This window comes from Limulus polyphemus, unplaced genomic scaffold (assembly GCF_000517525.1).
Source record: "Limulus polyphemus unplaced genomic scaffold, Limulus_polyphemus-2.1.2 Scaffold489, whole genome shotgun sequence".
NCBI lineage: Eukaryota > Metazoa > Arthropoda > Merostomata > Xiphosura > Limulidae > Limulus > Limulus polyphemus.
Genome location: NW_013666099.1, coordinates 401,071 through 422,456, shown reverse-complemented (window position 1 = coordinate 422,456; position 21,386 = coordinate 401,071). Strand labels below are relative to the sequence as shown.

General features: G+C 35.3%; 1 protein-coding gene across 1 annotated transcript in view; it reads left to right on the top strand.

The window, feature by feature from the left end:
- Positions 1-21,386, top strand: part of LOC106458589 (inactive tyrosine-protein kinase 7-like) — a 99,040-nt gene that overhangs the window by 9,628 nt on the left and 68,026 nt on the right. The window contains exon 2 of the mRNA XM_022384856.1: positions 6,153-6,467. Within this exon, the coding sequence (XP_022240564.1) occupies positions 6,153-6,467 (315 nt within the window). The remainder of the gene's footprint in view (positions 1-6,152; positions 6,468-21,386) is intronic.

Here is a 21,386-nt window from a genome sequence, read left to right as displayed (position 1 = left end):
AAATTAGGGACGGCTAGCGCAGATAGCCCTCGTGTAACTTTGCGCGAAATTCATAACAAACAAACAATCTTCTATGCTACAATAGATTAAGAATACACACACACTGACATAGTCATCTAGAATGTATCAACTTACTATCATGAGTGAAGCCAGGTACTTTCACCGGTGTATATATATATGTCGGTACAGTCAGTTGAATATTAATAAATAAATAAAAAAGAGGAAGAAAACCCTAGTGAGCAATCTTACTTGATAATCACCTCTTTAGTGAATAAATGACCTGTCCTCCAGTGGGCCAGCGGTAAGTTAATGGACTTGTAACGATAAATCTGTTTCTGTTTCCCGCTTTGCGCATAAAAAAATGTGACGGATTTATTATTATATGTTTATTTTGATATCGATGTTTATTTAAATTAATTTATATTTAGAAATGTATATAACTGATACTGATAAATATGTATTACAAAACTCCCGCCTATTCTCTAAAGTTGTAGAAGATTCTCGAGTGGAAGAATCAACAATATATGTATGTACGTAAACGCTTAATGTAGCTTTGTATTGTTACATAATCTGAATTTTCTAGAAACGTTCCACACGCCCATAAGTATCACCAACGCACCACGCCAAAAGAGAGTATCTATTATAAGTTTGCTATAGTCAGTGTGCTATAAACTTCGGAAACTATAACTGTGATTGTTATAACGCGTACCAATCCGAAAACTTCAGATATTTGACCAAGAGCATTTACAAAGTTCGAACATTACAAATCATTTAACTTCAGTGGATTCTTATCGGACATTAGTATTTTTACGAAAACAATATATATCGTATTTTTCGGAATATAAGACGCACCCTTATTTTGAAGACAAATTTTTTGGGAAAAAAAAGCTACAGTCGCATTTGAAAGATTTTTATTGAATTTGATACTTTAAAAATTAGTATATATTGTTCTAAACACAAAAGAGCTCAAAACATCAAAATAAGAAAATATCGTAAATAAAAAAAAAGGTTTACTGTTATTTAGTTTGGTTCAAAATTTTCATTGCTTTCACTGTAATTTATTTTTTTTATTATTTAGGGAGTATTATAAATAGTTATCTTTTTAAAAGAAAAAAAAACTACTATTGTTATAAATAACACGTTCAATTGAACTAAACTATGCATGCCTATTTAACTATATTTACACATGGCTTGTGTATATCGTATATATACATATATATTATTCATACCTTTGGTGTATAGGACGCAAGCAGATTTTGACATCAAATTTTGGGGTAAAAAGGTGTGTCTTATACACCGAAAAATACGGTAACTTCACTGTGGAAAACTCGGTGTGTGTGGCTGGTGAATAATGAAGGACAAAGCTAGCTAGCTCCCCGTTAAGCGAATCGTACCTACATCAACTCGTAATTAACTCGCTCATCGTGAACCCTTGATAAGATATCAAAGAAGTTCCAGACTAGAAAGAAGACTTTATATTACTTTTAAGTTTGTAAAATTTTTGTTTATAAATCATTGTGTGTAATAACTATTTGTAATAACTGTTATTGTAAATTGCATTGTTGTTTGTATATTAAAACATATTTTAAAAAAGAAATCTGTGTGTATCAATCTTTTTGGCAAATATCATAAACTGGAGATATATCAGCATATATTTAACTACTCAGTTTCAGATCTTTCGAAATTGTAATATATAACAACAACAACAAACAAAAACATTAATAACAACTAGAACCAGTCTTGAATAAGAATGGATTCGAACCAGTTTTGGAACTTGTGTCCTCTGTCACTATTCTCTGAGAACTTGTTTTTTTTAATTCATGCATTCCTATTAGTGCAACGATTTAACGAGATATTTTTATTTTGTATCTGATAACACGTATCCTGTTTTGTGTGATGTGGTTGTAATGATATTCTGATTTGTAAACGGGTGTGCTGTTCATTAATTTCAGAAATATTTAATTAATTAAAGCTACAATGCTGCAATTCTGGTGTTAAGAAAGGGTCAGCGCCCGAGATAGCTTGTGGTTTGATGCATATTGTGTTTCAGACGTGATACCGTAAGCCCATTTATATATATATATATATATATATATATAAATTTGCATCGTAGGATAAATTCAACATTTAGAATTTCATTCACCTTTATGGAGTGTTGTAGGGACGTGCAATATACTGGTTCGATGTTATGTAAGATTTTTCCTAAGCCTTAACAGTTCCCTAAAGCCCTGATCATTTTTTCTTCTTAACTATTTGATGATCAGAGTTCAATCTCACATATTTTTTTTTACAAAGTTTGTAGTCCATTCTTTAATGTAGATTGATAACTTTATTGCCCGAAGTTACTAAGGTCTTATTAAATACGATCTACGACTGTACATTTAGTGGATTATTGTTATATTTATACTGTATCAAAGTTCAGATAGAAATCAGCTTACCATTATTTTAGCTTTAACGTAAAGTGATTTTAAATGCGAATTTTAGTGAGATATTATACCACTTCTAAAAAGTGGGCACAAATTTATATATTATCCATAAATTCTATTGTATCTATTGAACGTTTTTTTTTTTCAGTGATATTAGAAAATTAATAATAATAAAATACTTTGGTCTGTACAAATATGATTTTACATCAAAGAATTTGTAATAAGGACGTCTATAAACATATTGGATTTATATGTGAAAGTACATCATTAATGTGTGATAATACATAAAAATTGGACTGGCATGGCACTCGAGTAGCAATCTGCGGGTTTGGATCCCCGTCCCACCAAACATGCTCGCCCTTTCAGCCGTGGGGCGTTATTATGTGACTGTCAATCTCACTATTCATTGGTAACAGAGTAGCTCAAGAGTTGGCGGTGAGTGGTGATGACTAGCTGCCTTCCCCCTAGTCTTTCACTGCTAAAGCGCAGATAGCCCTTATGTAGCTTTGCGTGAAATTCCAAACATAAAAACTTAAAGTTGCCTGAAGGCCCTTTCAATATATCGTTGTTTTTTCTATTAATAATTTTGAACTTGTTACGTTGTTACTCTATCTAGGTCTCTAGCATTGTTTTGTAAAGTATTTTCAATCCATAAACTTTGTATTTATATGAACACGAGCCCACTAGTATAAATCAGCGTGTTCATTGATCCCACACAGTTTTATATCAACAAAATTAATGAAATAAGAAATGCATCTTGATCTCTTGTTTTTAACCAATCTTTGTTCAAATTGATAAAACATGATCTTAATTTATTTTGTAAGACGTAATGGCCTTTTACATGTTTTTTCGAATAATTCTTTTTTGATTAAAAGGGGAGTGCCCTGTACAACCCATAAGCATACTTAACACCAACATAGGTTTTACGAGATTTGTTAGCTTTATTTGAAAAGAAAAACGTTGAACTGAAAACTTTAGGTTAGTGTGAATCCCACTTCTCTATCATGATGGTCACGATCACAGCTATTCCATATAAAATCGACGTTTCTCCATTTCCATTGAATTTTCGAATTCAATCAAACAATTTGTACCATCGAATCACGTGCAGCGCTTCAGTCAAATGAAAATTAAACGTACAGATGATATATAATTAAAATTAACAGTACGTGGATAAAATATTGAACGTATTTCAGATATTCTTTTTGGGGGGTGGCCACAAGTATACTCGTACAAAATATTTCAGATTTTTTTTGGGGGGAGGTGGCCACAAGTATCCTCGTACAACGTATTTCAGATTTTTTTTGGGGGGGAGGTGGCCACAAGTATCCTCGTACAACGTATTTCAGATTTTTGGGGTGGAGGTGGCCACAAGTATCCTCGTACAGCGTATTTCAGATTTTTTTGAGGGGAGAGGTGGCCACAAGTATCCTCGTACAACGTATTTCAGATTTTTTTTGAGGGGGGAGGTGGCCACAAGTATCCTCGTACAACGTATTTCAGATTTTTTTGAGGGGGGAGGTGGCCACAAGTATCCTCGTACAACTATTTTTCATCTTTCCTATAATTTATTGAAAAATTGTACATTCAAACGGATGGGGTCGTATGTGAACAGAAAAATTAATGTAATAAGGCTGTTTAAAATATTTCCCACCAAAGGGGCCTCATGTCGATTAGCGTCAAATTCACCGACTTACAGTGCTAAAATCTGGAGTTCGATTCTCCGCAGTGGACAGAGCGCATATAGGCCATTGTGTAGCTTTGCGCTGAAACAAACAACTCACGAAAAGTTATATATATTACATACATGTCTTTCGATTTTTATATTTCTCGCCCTCTGAAATACTCGTACTAGTTGACAAGGCTCATAAACAAAAGAGAAAACAAGATAGATCCTCTATACAAGTGCTTAATATGTGAATTTTATCGTGTTTCATTTACATTCAAATTAATTGATTACACAAGCGTGAAGAATGTGTAATCCAGCGTATAGCAACAACGTGGAGCAAGGGATTAGAAAATTGGTAAAAAGACTGAACGTTAACGGTGAACAAATATGATGTTATAGACTGTCAGGCAGTAACAGAGATAAATTACTGTCGTTTTTCTTCTTTCCTTTCGTGGCCTACCTTAAGTTTCAAATAAGAAATTATGGTATTGTCACGCTAGACTGCGTTTCATGAATATAGATTGCGATGTTTTTTGGAACTATATAACCAAAAAGTTAAACTAAAAGAACAACATCAAATATTTTCAAGCCACGGAGTCGAAATTTTATAGTTAAAATGTAAAGAACAAATCATTGAAAGTTATGCAGACAGAAAGTTTTCATCAGGCGAACAAAGTAAATAACTCTTGTACTTGATGATTTTGTTTTAAATCACAAACACCCAGATCACGTAATAGAAATTAATGTAGCTTTTTGTTGTTGTTGTTGTTGTTTCATGAGAGACATGCAATTTGAGTCATTTCACGTGTGTGTTGCCTTGGGTTAGACTCAACAAGCGTATTCAGAGCATCAGTATCAATTCCAACATGTCGGCCCCTGCCAGAACAATTTTTGAGGCTAAAGTCACCTTAACGAAATTTGCTGAACCATCGTTGATACTTACAAACGTTCAAAACATTCCCATAAACTTTTATATTCTTTGTGGCTACAGAGGAGTTGTTTCCCTTCTTGTATTCAAAAAGCATTAGATGCGTAATGTGTGTCTCGTCGTGTGCCATCACTATAAGAAATTAGAGTATACTAAACTTTACACATTATATAGGCTACACTAACGTGACGTTTAGGTGGTTCGTTTAACTATTATACGTGATGTATGTTTTTTGGGGGTGGTTAATTAAAGTGTTCTAAAACGCGACATTAGTTTCTTGACGACCTAATATAATTCTAATTTGATTTTATTGGATGAATAATAGTTCCTTGCCTTTATTTTATTGAGAGCAGAATTTTCGAAATATGTTCAACTAAACATCATTAATATTTTGTTATTGTTAATATGAAAATTGAGGTAAATTGAAATATGATGATATAATATTATGGACTGTGCTTACTCGTTACTTTTATTATACGTTAATTATGCTAGAGCGTGGTTGCCAAATCCAGTGGCCATTTTGCTCTTCAAATGTGGTCTCTGGTTGGACTGGACTATACCAGTAGAGATTCCAAAAGTGGTAAAAAAGATTGGTCGTTAACGGTGAATAAATATAATGTTATTGGCTGTTAGACAGTAGTCCCCTGGTGGAGAATATTTCTTTATATTTCGCTGATGACTTACTTTTTTGTACAGCTGTAACTCTAACCGGAATTTGGGATAAAGTACAGAAGTGGGCAGTAATTATGACGTACTTTGTTGGTACTTTACACCTTAAAAATAAAGAAAGAAAAAACAGTTTCATACAATACTCGATACTTTTTTATTTAGTTATTCAATATTGCCGAAAATGTGCATAAATTTAATCTGTGATCTGTACTTTTTTTATATGGTTGCATGTTATCAAGATTTGTAGCGGTAAAGAAGTCCACTCATTATGTATCCCTCTGGTGTAGGATATTTCTGTGTATTTTGCTGATGGCATAGTTTTTTTACAGCTCTTACTATCACCCGTCTCTGATTAGAAATACAGTCCAGAAATGGGTCGTTGTAATTATATGATAGCAATTATTAGTGTTGTAATATTTCGATATTTACACCTTATATTAATATATATATATTATGATTTCAGTGGCAGTGTGGCTGGCCGGTAAGACATTGGGTCAAGATAGTTTCTACTTTAACCCTCACCCAAAAAGCCGAACTGTCTTCAGTGGTCAGTCTGTAACTCTACACTGTAACGTCTCCAACACTCAACACATCGTGTTTTACTGGACCCTCGACAATAACCCCGTGGCCAACGGAACTAGAAGATTTCAAAAGGGATCAAACTTGCATATCACCCGTGTTGACCGCCACAAAGACACCGGCGAGTTTAAATGTATTGCTACCAACGTAACAACAGGGATCTCATTGGCCAGTCAAGGTGCACAGCTGGATATTGAATGTATGTTTTGTTTTATTTACCTGTATAATTTATACAAACTATCACCTATAATTTATAGCGAGCATTGAACATAAACTGAAAATTAGAACATTTTAAAGATACTATAATGTTACACATTTTATCGAACTATTAATACTGATAAAAAATAGTTTTATTCTTCTTAAAGTTTAAACTGGAAAGAATTGGAGTTTTCATTATAAATTATTTGTAAGTTTATGCAGCCAAGTAAAATTGGTAAATCAAAGGGGGTAAATTTGATGTTACTGAAAGACAATTATTCCTATAAATCTACCACTTGATGGGAAAATATCTTTGAAGGAAGGAAATAAAGAAATTATTCATGCAAAAATAATTATGTTTGGGATGTTTGTTTTCAGAATAAACTGGCATTTCTTTATAGTTCTGAGAACACATATCCATGGTGATTAAAAAAAACTTAAAACAAAACTAACTCAGAACTGCGTTTTTGCTTTTGTAGTTTCTTTGTTGAATTTCGAGCAAATCTACTGGAGAACTATTTGTGCTAATCTTCCTTAATTTAGAAGTGGTAGAGTGGAGAGAATGCAGCTAGTCAACATCACCCATCGCCAACTCTTGGGCTACTCTCTAACTAACGAAAAGTGGGAAAATGTTTTCATCGTGACATTATGGAATTTGTAGAACTTAATGTTATTAATGTTATAAAAGCCCTTCAAGTTTAGTGGTACTCTTATCAGAGTTCAAGAGTTTGGGGTTTCACTAAACCGCTCCTCTATGACAAGCGGCAGAAATACTTAATAATTTGATTATGTTCATATGACGTCATATCAGTTCGCAGAAATTTTAACGGTCTACGTCAGAATTGTACTTTTATCTCGCATGATGTAGAACACGACCACACACGGAGAAAAGTTAAAATCGGACATATGCTTGATTAGAAGAAAAAATATATATATCCGCGTCCAATTTGTGCTCGCATTAAACACCTTACTTTGGTCATCTAAACAGATGTAATAACTAGTGAACTATAATAGAGATATCTTTTACATTGGAGATAGTCTAAGTATTTCCATTTTATTACTGATCTCTAAATGTGTTACCATATTCTCACACGGTCTTGTGGGCCAGAAGCAGTAATGCCTCACCAACGCCATGTTACCACCCATTCAATCTAGATTAGGTGTAATAATGCCTCTCCAAACGCTATGTCACCACCCATTCAATGTAGAATAGTTGTAGTAATGCCTCCCCAAACCCTATATCACCACCCATTCAATGTAGAATAGTTGTAGTAATGCCTCTCCAAACCCTATATCACCACCCATTCAATGTAGACTGGGTGAAGTAATGCCTTTTCAACGCTATATTACCACCCATTCAACGTAGACTATGTGCAATAATGCCTCTCCAAACGCTATATCACTATCCACTAAATGTAGACTAGGTGCAGCAATGCTTCTCCAACGCTATATCACCACCTATTCAATGTAGACTAGGTGCAATAATGTCTTTCTAATGCTATATCACTATCCATTAAATGTAGACTAGGTGCAACAATGCTTCTCCAATGTCATATCACCATCCTTTCAATGTAGAATAGGCGCAGTAATGCCTATTCAAACGCTACAACACTATTCACTGAATGTAGAATAGGTGCAGTAATGCCTCTCCAACGCTATATCACCACCCATTCAATGTAAACTAGGTGCAGTAATGCTTCTCCAACGCTATGCTACCATTCATTCAATGTAGACTAGGTGCGGTAATGCCTCTCCAATGCTATATCACTACCCATTCAATGCAGAATAGGCGCAGCAATGCTTCTCCAACGCTATATCACTACCCATTCAATGTAGACTAGGTGCAATAATGCCTCTCCAAACACTATATCAATGTCCACTAAATGTAGACTAGGTGCAGTAATGCCTTTCTAAACGCTATATCACCATCCACTAAATGTAGAATAGGTGCAGCAATACCTCTACAACGCTATATCTTGGCCCAGCACGGCCAGGTGGTTAGAGCGATGGCCTCGCAATCGGCGGGTCGCGGGTTCGAATCCCCGTCCCACCAAACATGCTCGCCCTTCCAGCCGTGGGGGCGTTATAATGTGACGGTCAATCCCACTATTTGTTGGTAAAAGAGTAGCCCAAGAGTTGGCGGTGGGTGATAATGACTAGCTGCCTTCCTTCTATTCTTACACTGCTAAATAAGGGACGGCTAGCGCAGATAACCCTCGTTTAGCTTTACGCGAAATTCAAAACAAACAAACAAACAAACACTATATCACCACCCATTCAATGGAGACAAGGTACAGTAATGCCTTTCCAACGCTATATCACCACCCATTCAATGTAGACTAGGTGCAGTAGTGCCTCTCCAAGGAAAAGGGGAAGGGTACTCCAGCTAGTAATAGTAATAACGTTATTCACTGAAGTGTGTGCCTTTCCGATGTTATGGTAACAGCATCTATATAAATATAATAGTACTGTCTGTTGTCTGTCCATATAACTACTTCGTACGGTGTAGATGGATCTTCACCAAAATTTGTATGGAGATTCATTAGGTTCATGCGGGGGTACATGCAAATTTTCAGTTTTGCATTTTGCGTTTTGCGGTTTTTATGGGCGTTTTTTACAGTTATATATAAGGGATGCAACTTTTAATGTCCTAAGATAACCTTTCATTAATCATGAATTTACATAACTTCCCTCCAGGGGACGGGTACTTCAGGTAGTTGAAGGATATCTTAAATCTCACTGTTTACTGGTCATACTGTTTTCATTCGTAATTGTGTCCTATAAACGGCTAATTCAATTGGTTTTTTCTCTCCCCTTCTTGATCCGGCGATAAGCTTGAGGGATTATAACGCTAAAATACAGGTTTCGATCACTACGGTGGATACAGCATAAATAACACATTCTGCAGCTTTGCGCTTTGCAACAAATACGGTTTTTTATTATAGCAGGATAAAAAAATCACAGCTCCGCTACAACTACTATTCTTTAGCAAGATGGACTGGGCGTAAAAAAAGGTTGCCACCGTATAACCAAAGTAGAGTTATCAACACTGTGTGATTATTCCTTATCATAATCTATTGAAATTGAACCGATCAATCAAGACTGTTGTTCATTCAAGTTTCTGTGTTTGTACTCATGCTCAGTTTCTACTCTAGGTTGAAGCTAAAAAGTTTCTTTCAGTTTTTTTCTCCTCTTCTGTCAAATCTTCACCTGTAAAGAAGAAGGGGGCTCCCTTTGGGCGCGTAAAATCACTTCCCATCTAGCAAATAAAATCTGCTAATGGCCTAACCGGTTTGCAAGAGGCTTAAGTAACATTTTTAGATAGCATCAACAACGTAAACACTAAACACATATTTTTATTATAGGGATATGTATAGTATGTTTGAATGGATAAGATTTGAAGTAAGTTATAACTGATGCTGACCGATATTAGACTTTGTTGCGTTATTTCATTTATGTAATATAGTGTAGAGTAGTGGTAAGACTAAAGATAAACACTCCATTGGTAGTGTTTGGTTAGGGTTCGACCATACTTGGCTTTTCTCACATAATGCACGTTGTTACAAATCTTTATACGGGAAGCATGATTCACAAAGTGGATATGAAACACTTCGGCTCTACCTTATCTGATACAAAAGTATCTGGGCATTTAGTCATACGAGTCATAGTGATCTCTGCCCTTGTATAATGCAAAACTGCCCATGGCCTGATCTACTACTGATGATCTAGAACAGTGGTTCCCAAGCTCTTTTAGCCTGGCTCTCTTGATGTGAATAAAAAAAGTTTGAGGCCCCACAACCTATAAAAATGCATTAAAATGTGATTTTATAATGTTCCCCCACTACTTTAGTTAGCATGGTGATTGAAAAATAGTGCCGTAGCAAAAACAATAACATTTCCTTTCGAGATACCGTATCATTTAATTAATTGAACATAATTTTTATCGGCTTATTGTTTATTTAGAATTAAAATTAATTCGCATCTTTGTTTTCAGCCCATTTTTATGGCGGCCCTCCAGAAAAATCTTCACGGTCCCCAGGGGGCCGCGGCTCCAAGTTTGGGAAACACTGCTTTAGGAGACTTGCTCTCAATTAAATGATTAATGCAATTTGTTTTCACTGTTTTGATGATTATGATCTAACATTTCGATTTAACCCTCTGCAGGTAATCAAAAGAGCTTGTGTAACGTTAAGATTTGGTTCTTAATGGAAGCATTCCAAGATTGATATTTCTGCTTAGAAACCGGGCATGGATCTTACTTCATCTTTAGCATACAGGATCTTGCTAGAATAACAGATTGGGCTGATTGCCAAACAAACTCCGATAAGGCATCTGGTCACTGTTCATTTAGGTGTGCAGATATTTCACAAACACGTTTAAGGCACAAAATTCATCCTCACCACAGTTGACCACTCATTATCATATTTGATTTATCTCCAGATCCACAAGCAGCCATAATTTTAAAACTGGATGAAGCAGTTCTCACCAATCTTAAAAATTCACTTTTGACGAGCGTTTTACAAACAAAAAAAAGAATAAAAACAAAAAACAAAATGGAGCCGAGTATTCTTGACAGTGATGTACTGTCTGTATAATCCCACTCCCCTTGAAGTATCCTTATTAATGGAAGTCACGCTATACCCAAACATCATATACGGAAATAATAAAGTTACTGTAAATTTGATGAAAAGATGATTTTTGGTGCTTACACATAACCCTAAAAGTGGGCATTTTGCCACGCCTGGCAGCATTTTGGGAAATTTGAACATTCTTTAAACATTGTATCAAGTTCTTTATGTAGTTTATAATAGTTTTATTCACAGTAGACTATGTGCGATTAAGCATTTCACGTATTGATTTTCCACGTTTCCAAAAGCCTATAATTTCCATCACTAATTTCCCTTTGAAGTCATATAGATCTATATATGTATAATATTTGTATAGAATGATATGCAGATATTTTTGGAATCACTTTAAAACTTTAGAGAATACGTAAAATACTAGGAAGATTACATGAGCAAAATTCAAGTGAAATAAAAATTCCTATTACCCATGATTATCACATCAGATCCTTTTTCATTTTTGACACATGCGGTATTGAAATCGTTATGGAAGCAGTGAGGATATGAAAGTTAAATACTATGGGAATACAACCCCTTTATTGTGGGAAAATGAACTGCATCAGAGTTCGGTCATTGGTTGATATTTTGTCATCCGACCAATCAGAAAAGTGTCACATTATTATAAACCCTATAAAAGTATAAGCAGTCATATTATGCACAGTAGTAGCAGTAATGCAATCCAGCCATAGATCTCAGGATTGAAATACTGCATGACTAGCATGTGGAATCAAAGTTTTAATTGGTCAAAGATACTTATCCAAAACGCCACCAAAGTGACATTTAAAAAATCCCATTGTATGTTATTTACGATATAGATGACACTCGAGTACAGATCTTGCCAATAACCTTGCTGTAAATATGGATATGAATGATACTTGAAATTAGAAAGATACATTTCAGCACGAGGTGTTCTCAATGGACGTATAGCCGATCGAAAATCGCTGCTAAGAAAAGGTAAACAAACCAAAAGGTTGAAGTGGATTCAAAAGGATTCAGCATAGCTGGAGATGTTTGCTCTGTATGGATGAATCAAATTCGAATTGCTGAGCAACAGTCAAGAAAAATTTGCTAAACGGTGGAGCGAACTGTATCATCATAGTCATTGTACTAGTCTACAGGAAAGCATGTGGGGCTACACTTCAGCCAACGGTGTCGGTTATCTACAAAAATTGATGGCACCCCAACAGCAAGTACAGCAGATTCTGATCCATCATGCCACTACCTTAAAATATGATTAAACAACGTCTTGTAGGTAAAGCGGTTGATAGACCTGTACACCATTGCACAAAGTCCCGACATGAGCATACTTGAAGATGTATAGGCTCATGTAGAAAATGAGAAGGTTAAAAAGTAACCAAACAGCTTGGCTGAACTGTGTGGAGGTCATACAGGTCATATGGTTTGAATTTCGCTCAAAGTTACTCGAGGTCTGTCTGCGCTAGCCGTCCCTAATTTAGCAGTGAAGGCAGCTAGTCAACACCTCTCACCGCCAACTATTGGGTTATTTTATTACCAACGAATAGTGAGATTGAGTGTCACATTATAACGCCTCACCAGCTGAAAGGGGGAGCATGTTCGGCGACGGAAATTCGAACCTGCGACCCGCAGATTGCAACTCGAGCGCCCTAACCACCAAGCTACAGGACATATGGAATAATACTTCGCAACCATACATTGATAGACTGTATGGCGCCATGGAAACAAGATGTGATGATATGCAAGGCAAAGAAACTCAAATAAAAAAATAGATTTGTGCATCATACATCTGACTCTTTTATTTTATATTATTATAATAATGTTTTGTATCGTTATTGTTTGTTTGTAATTAAGCACAAAGCTACACAATGGGCCGTCTGTGCTCTGCCCACCAAGGGCATCGAAACCCGGATTCTAGCGTTGTAAATCCGTAAACATACCGCTGTGCCACTGGGGGGGGGGCGTATCGTTATTAACTCCACCGTCTAGTTACCTATGCTTGTTTGTATCGCTTGTGAGTTTCTGTAGTTACTGCTATTACTGTATATTCTTGTATACATCAGGTGATGTTAAATATGAATAACACAAGTGTTCTAGATAATTCCTACAAAATTATCAGTATGCCTTACAAAATTATTTAGTACCAGAGGGCGGAAATATCAGAAAATTTGAATATATTCTAAGTTTATCTATACTAGATCATTGGAACTCAAATTTTGCATGTGTAACACATGAAAATAACATATAAACAAGATATTAAAATGCTATAGACAACTGAACCATAATCTTTCGTTTTTTGTTATTGTTGGAAGGGAAGATTTTATCATGGTAAGATAATTTGTCGCTAGGGGGCTATTGTACTTCATCAAAATGTTCCATATGAAAGTAACACCAGAAGACATCATAAAACTTACTATTATTTTTTTCAACCCATCATTAGTGGTGCAAGAAACCGGAATGTAATAAGTTAATGAACTAAATATTCTTATTTTGGGTCATTAAGAAAATTTCAAATGTTTAAACATAAGAAACGAAATAAGATATATGAACGACAGAATATATTTATTTGAGTTTCTCTTACACTGGAATTAAAAAGTGAAAGAGAGAAAGAGACTTTGGTGGCATTGCCTCTTGGACTTAAGTTAGTCGCCGTTTATGACCTTGTATATCTGTCTACACGTGCACGTCGTTGCTAATGAGAAAGGTAATCTGGGGTACCTTGTGTTGACATGCCGGCTGGTCGTAAAGAAAGGCTTAAGCAGAGGTTTTATATGCTACCTCCGGCATGGACTGAGCTAAATCACCTCTTGTTAGGCCTCTCTTACCGGCTGTCAACCAAAGAATTTTGTTAAGATAGGTTTACGACTTTCAGTGCTCTTGTGAAACTTTTTCAGTGATAAGCTAGAGCTATATATAATATATGAATATATAATGTAGGTTGGTTGTGGATAATGCTTGGGAAATATATTAAAGCTTGCGTAGGGTAAATGAAGATTAAAAAATAAATTAGCACGTCATTTCAAATATATTTATATATCGTGAGATTATTCGTTCCGAAAGAAGACTAAAACCATCGTCAGGTTTGAGGGGTTAGGTGACTTATTGACCTCTTGAATTAAACATTTTACTCTTATTACGCGCTAGTGCATGATTTAAAACGTAGTTATGGTGATTGCGGGCAAAAATTTATGCTTATGGGCTTACCTTAAAAAAATTATAGCAAATATTTAAAACTCTTACATAAAAACTAGTAGTTGTATAGACAACATGTTCAGTGTGATTGGGCCTAAGCGAATAATATCAACCATCTCGACAAAAGCTTATAGTATATATTTCTGTCGTTGTTATATTGCCACTACCATATGGCGCCAGAAGAAACTGAATAATCAGATAAAAGTGTATAAAACTCGATATTTAAAATACGAATATCGAGAGCGAAAAAAAAACAAAATGTCGTTCAGAACGTAGTAATGCCTGTTAAATTCCCGACAAGGAGAGTAAGTCAAATATCCACGATTATAGTAAACCGTTTAGTTTGTCTTATCAAAACTTCTACCAGTTTTTATTCACGTACCCATTTTACTGCCCGTAATTGAGATATAATACTTGTTGAGTGAATACTTGACCATCAGGATTTATCACGGTAAAGTATTTTTGAATAAAACTATCTCTGATTTAATACTGCTAGTTCACTGGTAAATTTGAAACTTCACGTAACTAACACGCCAAGCCAATACGCAGAACATATTATATTATCCAGCCATTATATTATCTTTACTTACCGCTAGAGGTTTTATAAAAAGACAGCAGTGTATGTACATTAGTGGTTATTGGAAAAAGCACTGCTAATACAATTGGTTACAGTTTGTTCTGTTCTCGTTCTCTTTAACTTCTAGTGCAATTTGGACTATTTAAATTAACATGCTCAGATACTTGAGGTGTTGCATTTTTAGTGACGATTCATTGGTTCATATTATATTTGTTACTGATCAATATAATTTGATTCCTTGCTGCTTATCTTTATAGCTGACAAACGAATGTTCAAACGAATAAAATGAGAATGAGCAAGCAATCTATCTTTCTGTGTCGGATATCCTAAAGCGCCTTTGGCGTGTTGAGTGGTGTTTATTATTAGAAGTACCATACCATGGCTTCTTTTATGGATTATGTCTTCCTCACAGGGGTCTAGTTCTCCGTTCCAGGAGCTGAACCTACAGCTCACCTGCGGGTACTAAGTTCTGGTTAGTAGTCTATGACTATAATAGCCAGTTTGTAGATGTGGTAAAGCACATTCTTCCTGTCCTTGCCCCAGGTCACTCTTTGAAAGCACAGCCTCCTGCAACCTCACAAACTTTGACAATTTACTGACCATAAACATCCACTATATCTTTATTGACAGTACCTATAGCTTGTTCCGTAAATTCCCGTTTTTGGAGCTATCTAAAATCGCACACTCTTATCTTGGGGTTAAAAGTAAAAACGTGACCTCGTCTTGCCAGAAGAGATATAGTGTTATGGGAATGGTAATAAAAGTATAACGAGCACTTAAATGTCGAAATGAGGTCATTTTTACCAGGTCCAGATTTGTTCTGTATCTTCTTCCAATTTTTTTTTGTAGAAATTGGGTTTGACTGAATAGATAAGAATTATCCATTAAAATTGTTTTGAAATTATATCTTTCTAGATGGGTTTCAAGAATGTTCTAAGTAACTCGCACCTCCCTAATCTTAGCTGGTGGAGAATTCCTTAGGAGGTGCAATTATTTTTCTTAGTCAACCTTAAATCTCGTTTTTATGATTATATCAGATAACGAACAATTATTCATGTTAAGTGTCTTTGATGTACATCAAATTTTGATTTTATTGGACAATGTTTTTGGCTTTCGTATAGGTCCTCCTTCGAGAAAGAACTTTTGAAAAAAACACTTTGAAACAGAAAAAGTACTACTAATAAAAATGTCTGCATTGTCACTTTTTTATTATGAATTTCCCGTTCCCTTAAATACTTTTTGGCTCAAATAATAACTTTGTCTTGAATAAGTAATATTGGCATGCATGGCTTTATCTCACCAGGGGTCGTGATTTCACGCCAGACTTGACTCTTGGTTGAAGTTTCTCGAAATGGATGTGTCAAAATGATCAAGAGTGGATATAAAAATAACTATAGCAGAGATAGGGTGGCCATAAACATTCGGATTTCTGATTGTGCAATACAGCATTCCTGGTGGAAACCTCAAGAAATCGTTATTGTTATACGTTTTATGTCAAATATTTTATAACACATATTACCTGTCAGATGTCCGACATTACAGTTCATTGATTGCAAAGACTCTTAGTCGCTCGGATATCTTTGAAAATACTTCTAGTTCTGGAAAGGAAGATTTCATTTTATAGACATTGTTAAGAACGATTAGAGATCTTTATCTTGGAAAAAAAAAGTAATTTTTTTGTGAAAAAATTGTAAAGTTAGAGAAAACGATTTATGTGAAAGGAATATTGATGCTTACCATGAAAGTGTTTTTGAAGGATACTGAAGGCTAGAATAATGTTCAAGCTGTTTGCTATTTTTTGATGATTGCTAAATGGTGGGAAATAAACTCTTTTATCAGGAATAAAATTGTTACTCTTTTTTATAGTACATTTTTATACTGTGTTCATTTAGGTTCTCAGTATTTAAAATATATGAACTCAGTGAGCTGCTGAAAAGGACATTGGAATGGTTTTTGATTTAAAAAACGTGAACTCAAAAGTCGGCGATTCAATCTACCCTTTTAGAAATACAATATTGAAAAATTGACAGAATTTCGCACAAAGCTACACGAGGGCTGTCTGTGCTATCCGTCCCTAATTTAGTACTGATAGACTAGAGGGAAGGCAGCTAGCTAACACTACCCACCACCAGCTCTTGTGCTACTCTTTTACCAACGAATATTGGAATTAGCATTCACAGCTAAAAGGGCGAGAATGTACGGTTATGGGGATTTAAACCCATGATCCGCAGATCACGAGTCCAATGCCTTAACCACCAGACTATAGTAGGCTCAGATCGTTTTGTAAAGTTTGAGTTTTAGAATGCTAAAGTCGATGCTAGAGATGTTAATAATGAAATTAAAGTACTGTTTACTATCTCTGAAAACTGAGTGCCAGAGCCGACTTTAGAAATGTTATCATTGAAATTAGTGTTTACAATCTTTGGAAACCTAGCTTTTGGAATTGTTACTTTATCGTATTATGATGAAGCAGTGTGCGTGTAGGTAAGGTTTTAAAACTTTCTTATAGTGTTTACAATTGATTCTATAAACTAATAATCCATTAAATAATTATTAAATTGTATTCTATTAAATATCTTAAATTATAAAATTCAAAATTATAATTGCAGTAAAAAAGTCACGTGTGACCTAAAAATACACAGTTCATGTTATCTTATAATAATATAAGTCACCCAAGTGTTAATTTTCACTAATCTCAGGAATTAGAAAAAGAATGTTTAGGAATGCGTCCATATTTGTACTAGTATATATATCATTTCGTTAGCCCCCACCCCAGTGGCACAGCAATATGTCTGCGGACTTACGATGCTAGAAGCCGGGTTTCGATACCCGTGGTGGGCAGAGCACAGATAGCCCTTTGTGTAGCTTTGTGCTTAATAACAAACAACAAACAATAAAGCATTTCGTTAATCAATTGTTTTTCTCAAACAGCAAAATAATTAATGGGCAGGTATGAGTGTACATGTGTAATTATACATTTGTCTCTTTGTATTATATCACGAACTTAAAGTTATATTTGTGAGTTTTCTATGAATTGGTTTACAGTACGCCAGTTGCTTAGCGTGTAAGGTGTCCTCCAAGTTTTTGGAAGTGGTGCGTTTCAGTATATGGCATATAAACCCAAAGAATGATAGCAATACCTTTGTGTGTGTGGCAAGAATGCTATCGTGTGTATGTCTCATGCTTTCATTTCACCCTCCAGTGGCAAAGCTGTATGTCTGAGAACTTACAACGCTAGAAACTGGGTTTCGATACCCGTGGAGGGCAGAGCATAGATAGCCCTTTGTGTAGCTTTGCGCTTAACTACAAACAAACATGCTTTCATGTCTTCCCTTTTTGCGATTAGTTATCCAGTCTACATTAATCAGGCTGCTCGGACTGTGAATCCGAGAGTTCGTGGTTCGTGTCCTATTGCTGCTAAAACGAGTTCCACAATTTGGGTATAAAAGATCTCTGTCTCATCGGCATTAAACACCTGTTGAGGGACATATCCTTTTTCCTTAATAAATTCAAGGAACCACGGGTTGAACCGTGCAGCTCCATCGCTATGGAGCTGAACCAGCTTCACCTTGCAGCTCCACGTTAAGCAGGTTGAAGCGTTGCTTAAATTTGGCAAACCAGGTATTACTTGTCTGAAACTCACTGGCATCCGCACCACTTCCACCCTCATTGGAGACTACGTATTCATACAAACTACGTGTTTTCTCACGTATAGCTGCGCTATCAACAACAGAGCCTTATTTGTTTACTGATCCACACATTAAGTACTTTATCCATTTTTCTCCATGAACGGATTCCTCCTAGGCACTTATAGGGGTAGAAGCCTTAACACTTGCACGGATATTCTCTTCACTCCTCGTGTGCAAAAAGAGTTACGATCAAATCCTACTATTTAGTCAGCCAAGATTAGACCAAGAGTTAGCAGTGGATGTTGTTGACTAACTGCTTTCCGTCTAGTCCCTCAGTGTAAAATTAGGGACGGCTATGCGCAAATAGCCCTTCGGTAGCTTTGCGTGAAAATTTTAAAACAAACTGGATGTTTCTCAATGCAATTAATATTCGAATATATTCAAACACTGTCAGCTAAATTTATCGTTTTTTATATAATTTTGTTTTACATTGTTATTTACCGTGGGTGAAAAAGTCAGGATCACAGTAATTGGTTTAATTGAAATCGTAACCTCAGTACATATAAGAACATCAATTTTTTAAGGTAAAAGTCAAAAACTCAAAGGCGATGAAGTCTTCCAAATTCACGTGATGCTACCATAGGGAGTTTTTGTCGTGCATTAACTTGTTAACTGTTTTGGTTTGTAAATTGTTTCTGGAAGTAATCAGTGTTTCAAGCCTTACACAACTGTTTTTATATGTGTGTGTGTGTTTATAAGTGTTTGTGACAATTGGAAAATTGGAAAAAAAGTTAAAAGGTGATCTGATACAAGGTGTACAGTGTAGTGGCTTTGAGCTCTTACAACTGCATCTACACTGATATACAGACATAGTTTTGCACAGAGCTATAGTAAGTAAAATATATAAAACATGATTTTTTTTTTTCAGAAGTAACTGAAACGTCAAGCCAAAAAATCTGTAATGGCTTAAAATTCTGTTAGATTTGTTACTAGCAACAGGGCACTGATTTAATAGCTTGAGTGGCTTATCCATCATTATGCCAAGATCCTGTTCTTCAGTCATGTTATTGTAGGGTGACTAGAAGTCCTCGATTTCCGGGGACAGTCACCGGATGAAGAATGTTGGCCACAGGAGAAAAAGGTCCCCGATTCGAAAACATCGTTCCAAAATACCCTCGTATTTCATTTCTTATACTTATCATGAAGTCTACAGCAGGAATACACTATATTAGCAGTTAGGTATATCATCGTCATGTAACGACACTGGTCAAAAATACAACCTTGAATATGTCAAAGAATATTTTTTGGAACAAAAAAACATCATAATGCTGCAAGCTTCTCCAGTACTTTATGCATCTGGAGTTATGGGAGCAAGTCCACGTTTTTACAAAAGTGTCCCCGTGTTTTGGTTTAGAAAATATGGTCACCGTATACTATTGTGTTGGTTCCCATACATATTAAATGTGTATCCAAATTACGATAACCCAAATGTCATTATTATAATTATAGACCCTTTGCCAAATATTTGTCCATCTTTCCAATTGATCTAAATCATTCCGTAATATCTCAACATCCTCAATATAGCTTGAAATACTCAAAAGTTTAATGCCATCAGCAAGCTTTACTAATTTACTAATTATACCCTTATTGATATTATTAGTGTAAGAAAAAGCAAAGGCCCAAGCACTGACCTTAGAGGTACTCCACTAGTAACAAGGATCCATCCTTTTGTTTTCTCCTATCCAACCATCCTACACAGAGAGAGAGAGAGAGAAAAAAGGAGATCAGTAAGGCAAGATTTTCCTTTGGTGGATCTGTGTTGGCTTTCTTTTATATCATATTTTACTGCATGATTTTGTAATGCTTGGTTTATCACACTATTCAAAAAGTTTTTACTACTAGAGAAGCAATAATAAATGGTCTATATTTTATAAGGCAATCCTTATCACCCACTTTAAAAATAGGAGAATTAGCTTCCAATCCTCTGGCGTCTGCCCACTGCCTTTTAATAAACCAGAAATGAAAGAGTGTGTGTTCATATATGTTATACTTGACCTCCTTTAAAACCGTGGGTAAAAATCTTGTTTGGTTCTAGATCTTTCTGTTTACAACCAGAGGAGTAATATCTACATGATTCAAATAATTTCCAATATTAACCATAGAATGCTTTGAGTCAGGAATATTGCTATTATCTTCTCTTTAAAAACAAAAGAGAAAACATTTAAAAGTTCAACCATCTCATAGTTTTCAAGACAAATCTTGCCATCAGCATCATTTAAAAAAATCTTTGTTTTAGTTTTAACATTATCAACCAACTGTTTCTCATACGTCCATTAGGATTTCCTGATTCCTTTATTAATCAAATCACCATATTTTCTGTCAATTTAAACTTCTTACACTTATAACAGTTATACTTGATCTTCTCCTTTATATTCTTTAGTAAACCAATTTGTATTAGTCTTTTTTGTTATCCTTCTGTCTTTTTTTTAGGAACTTGCTTATCATGAATTGAAAGTGATAATTTTTTTAAATTAAAAGTGCCCAAATCTGTCTCACGTTACCTTTTAACTCTTTACCCTAATTCACCAGTGATAGACTTTTGTGTCATGGCCTTAAAATTAGCTTTCTAAAAATTAGGAACTAAAATTTCATTTTTTATTTATTTCAACAATTAGCAAAACACTAAACATAATTTTCCATACTTCATCTTTTGCAACCTTATTTTTATCAGTGGTTAATCATCCTCACTGAGGTAGTGCACCTGGAGATTCTAATAATATGCTTTTAATTATCATACATATGTCAAGTCGGCCCGGCATGGCCAGGTGGTTAGGGCGCTCTACTCGCAATCTGAGGGTCGCGGGTTTGAATCCCCGTCACACCAAATATGCTCGCCCTTTCAGCCGTGGGGGCGTTATAATGTG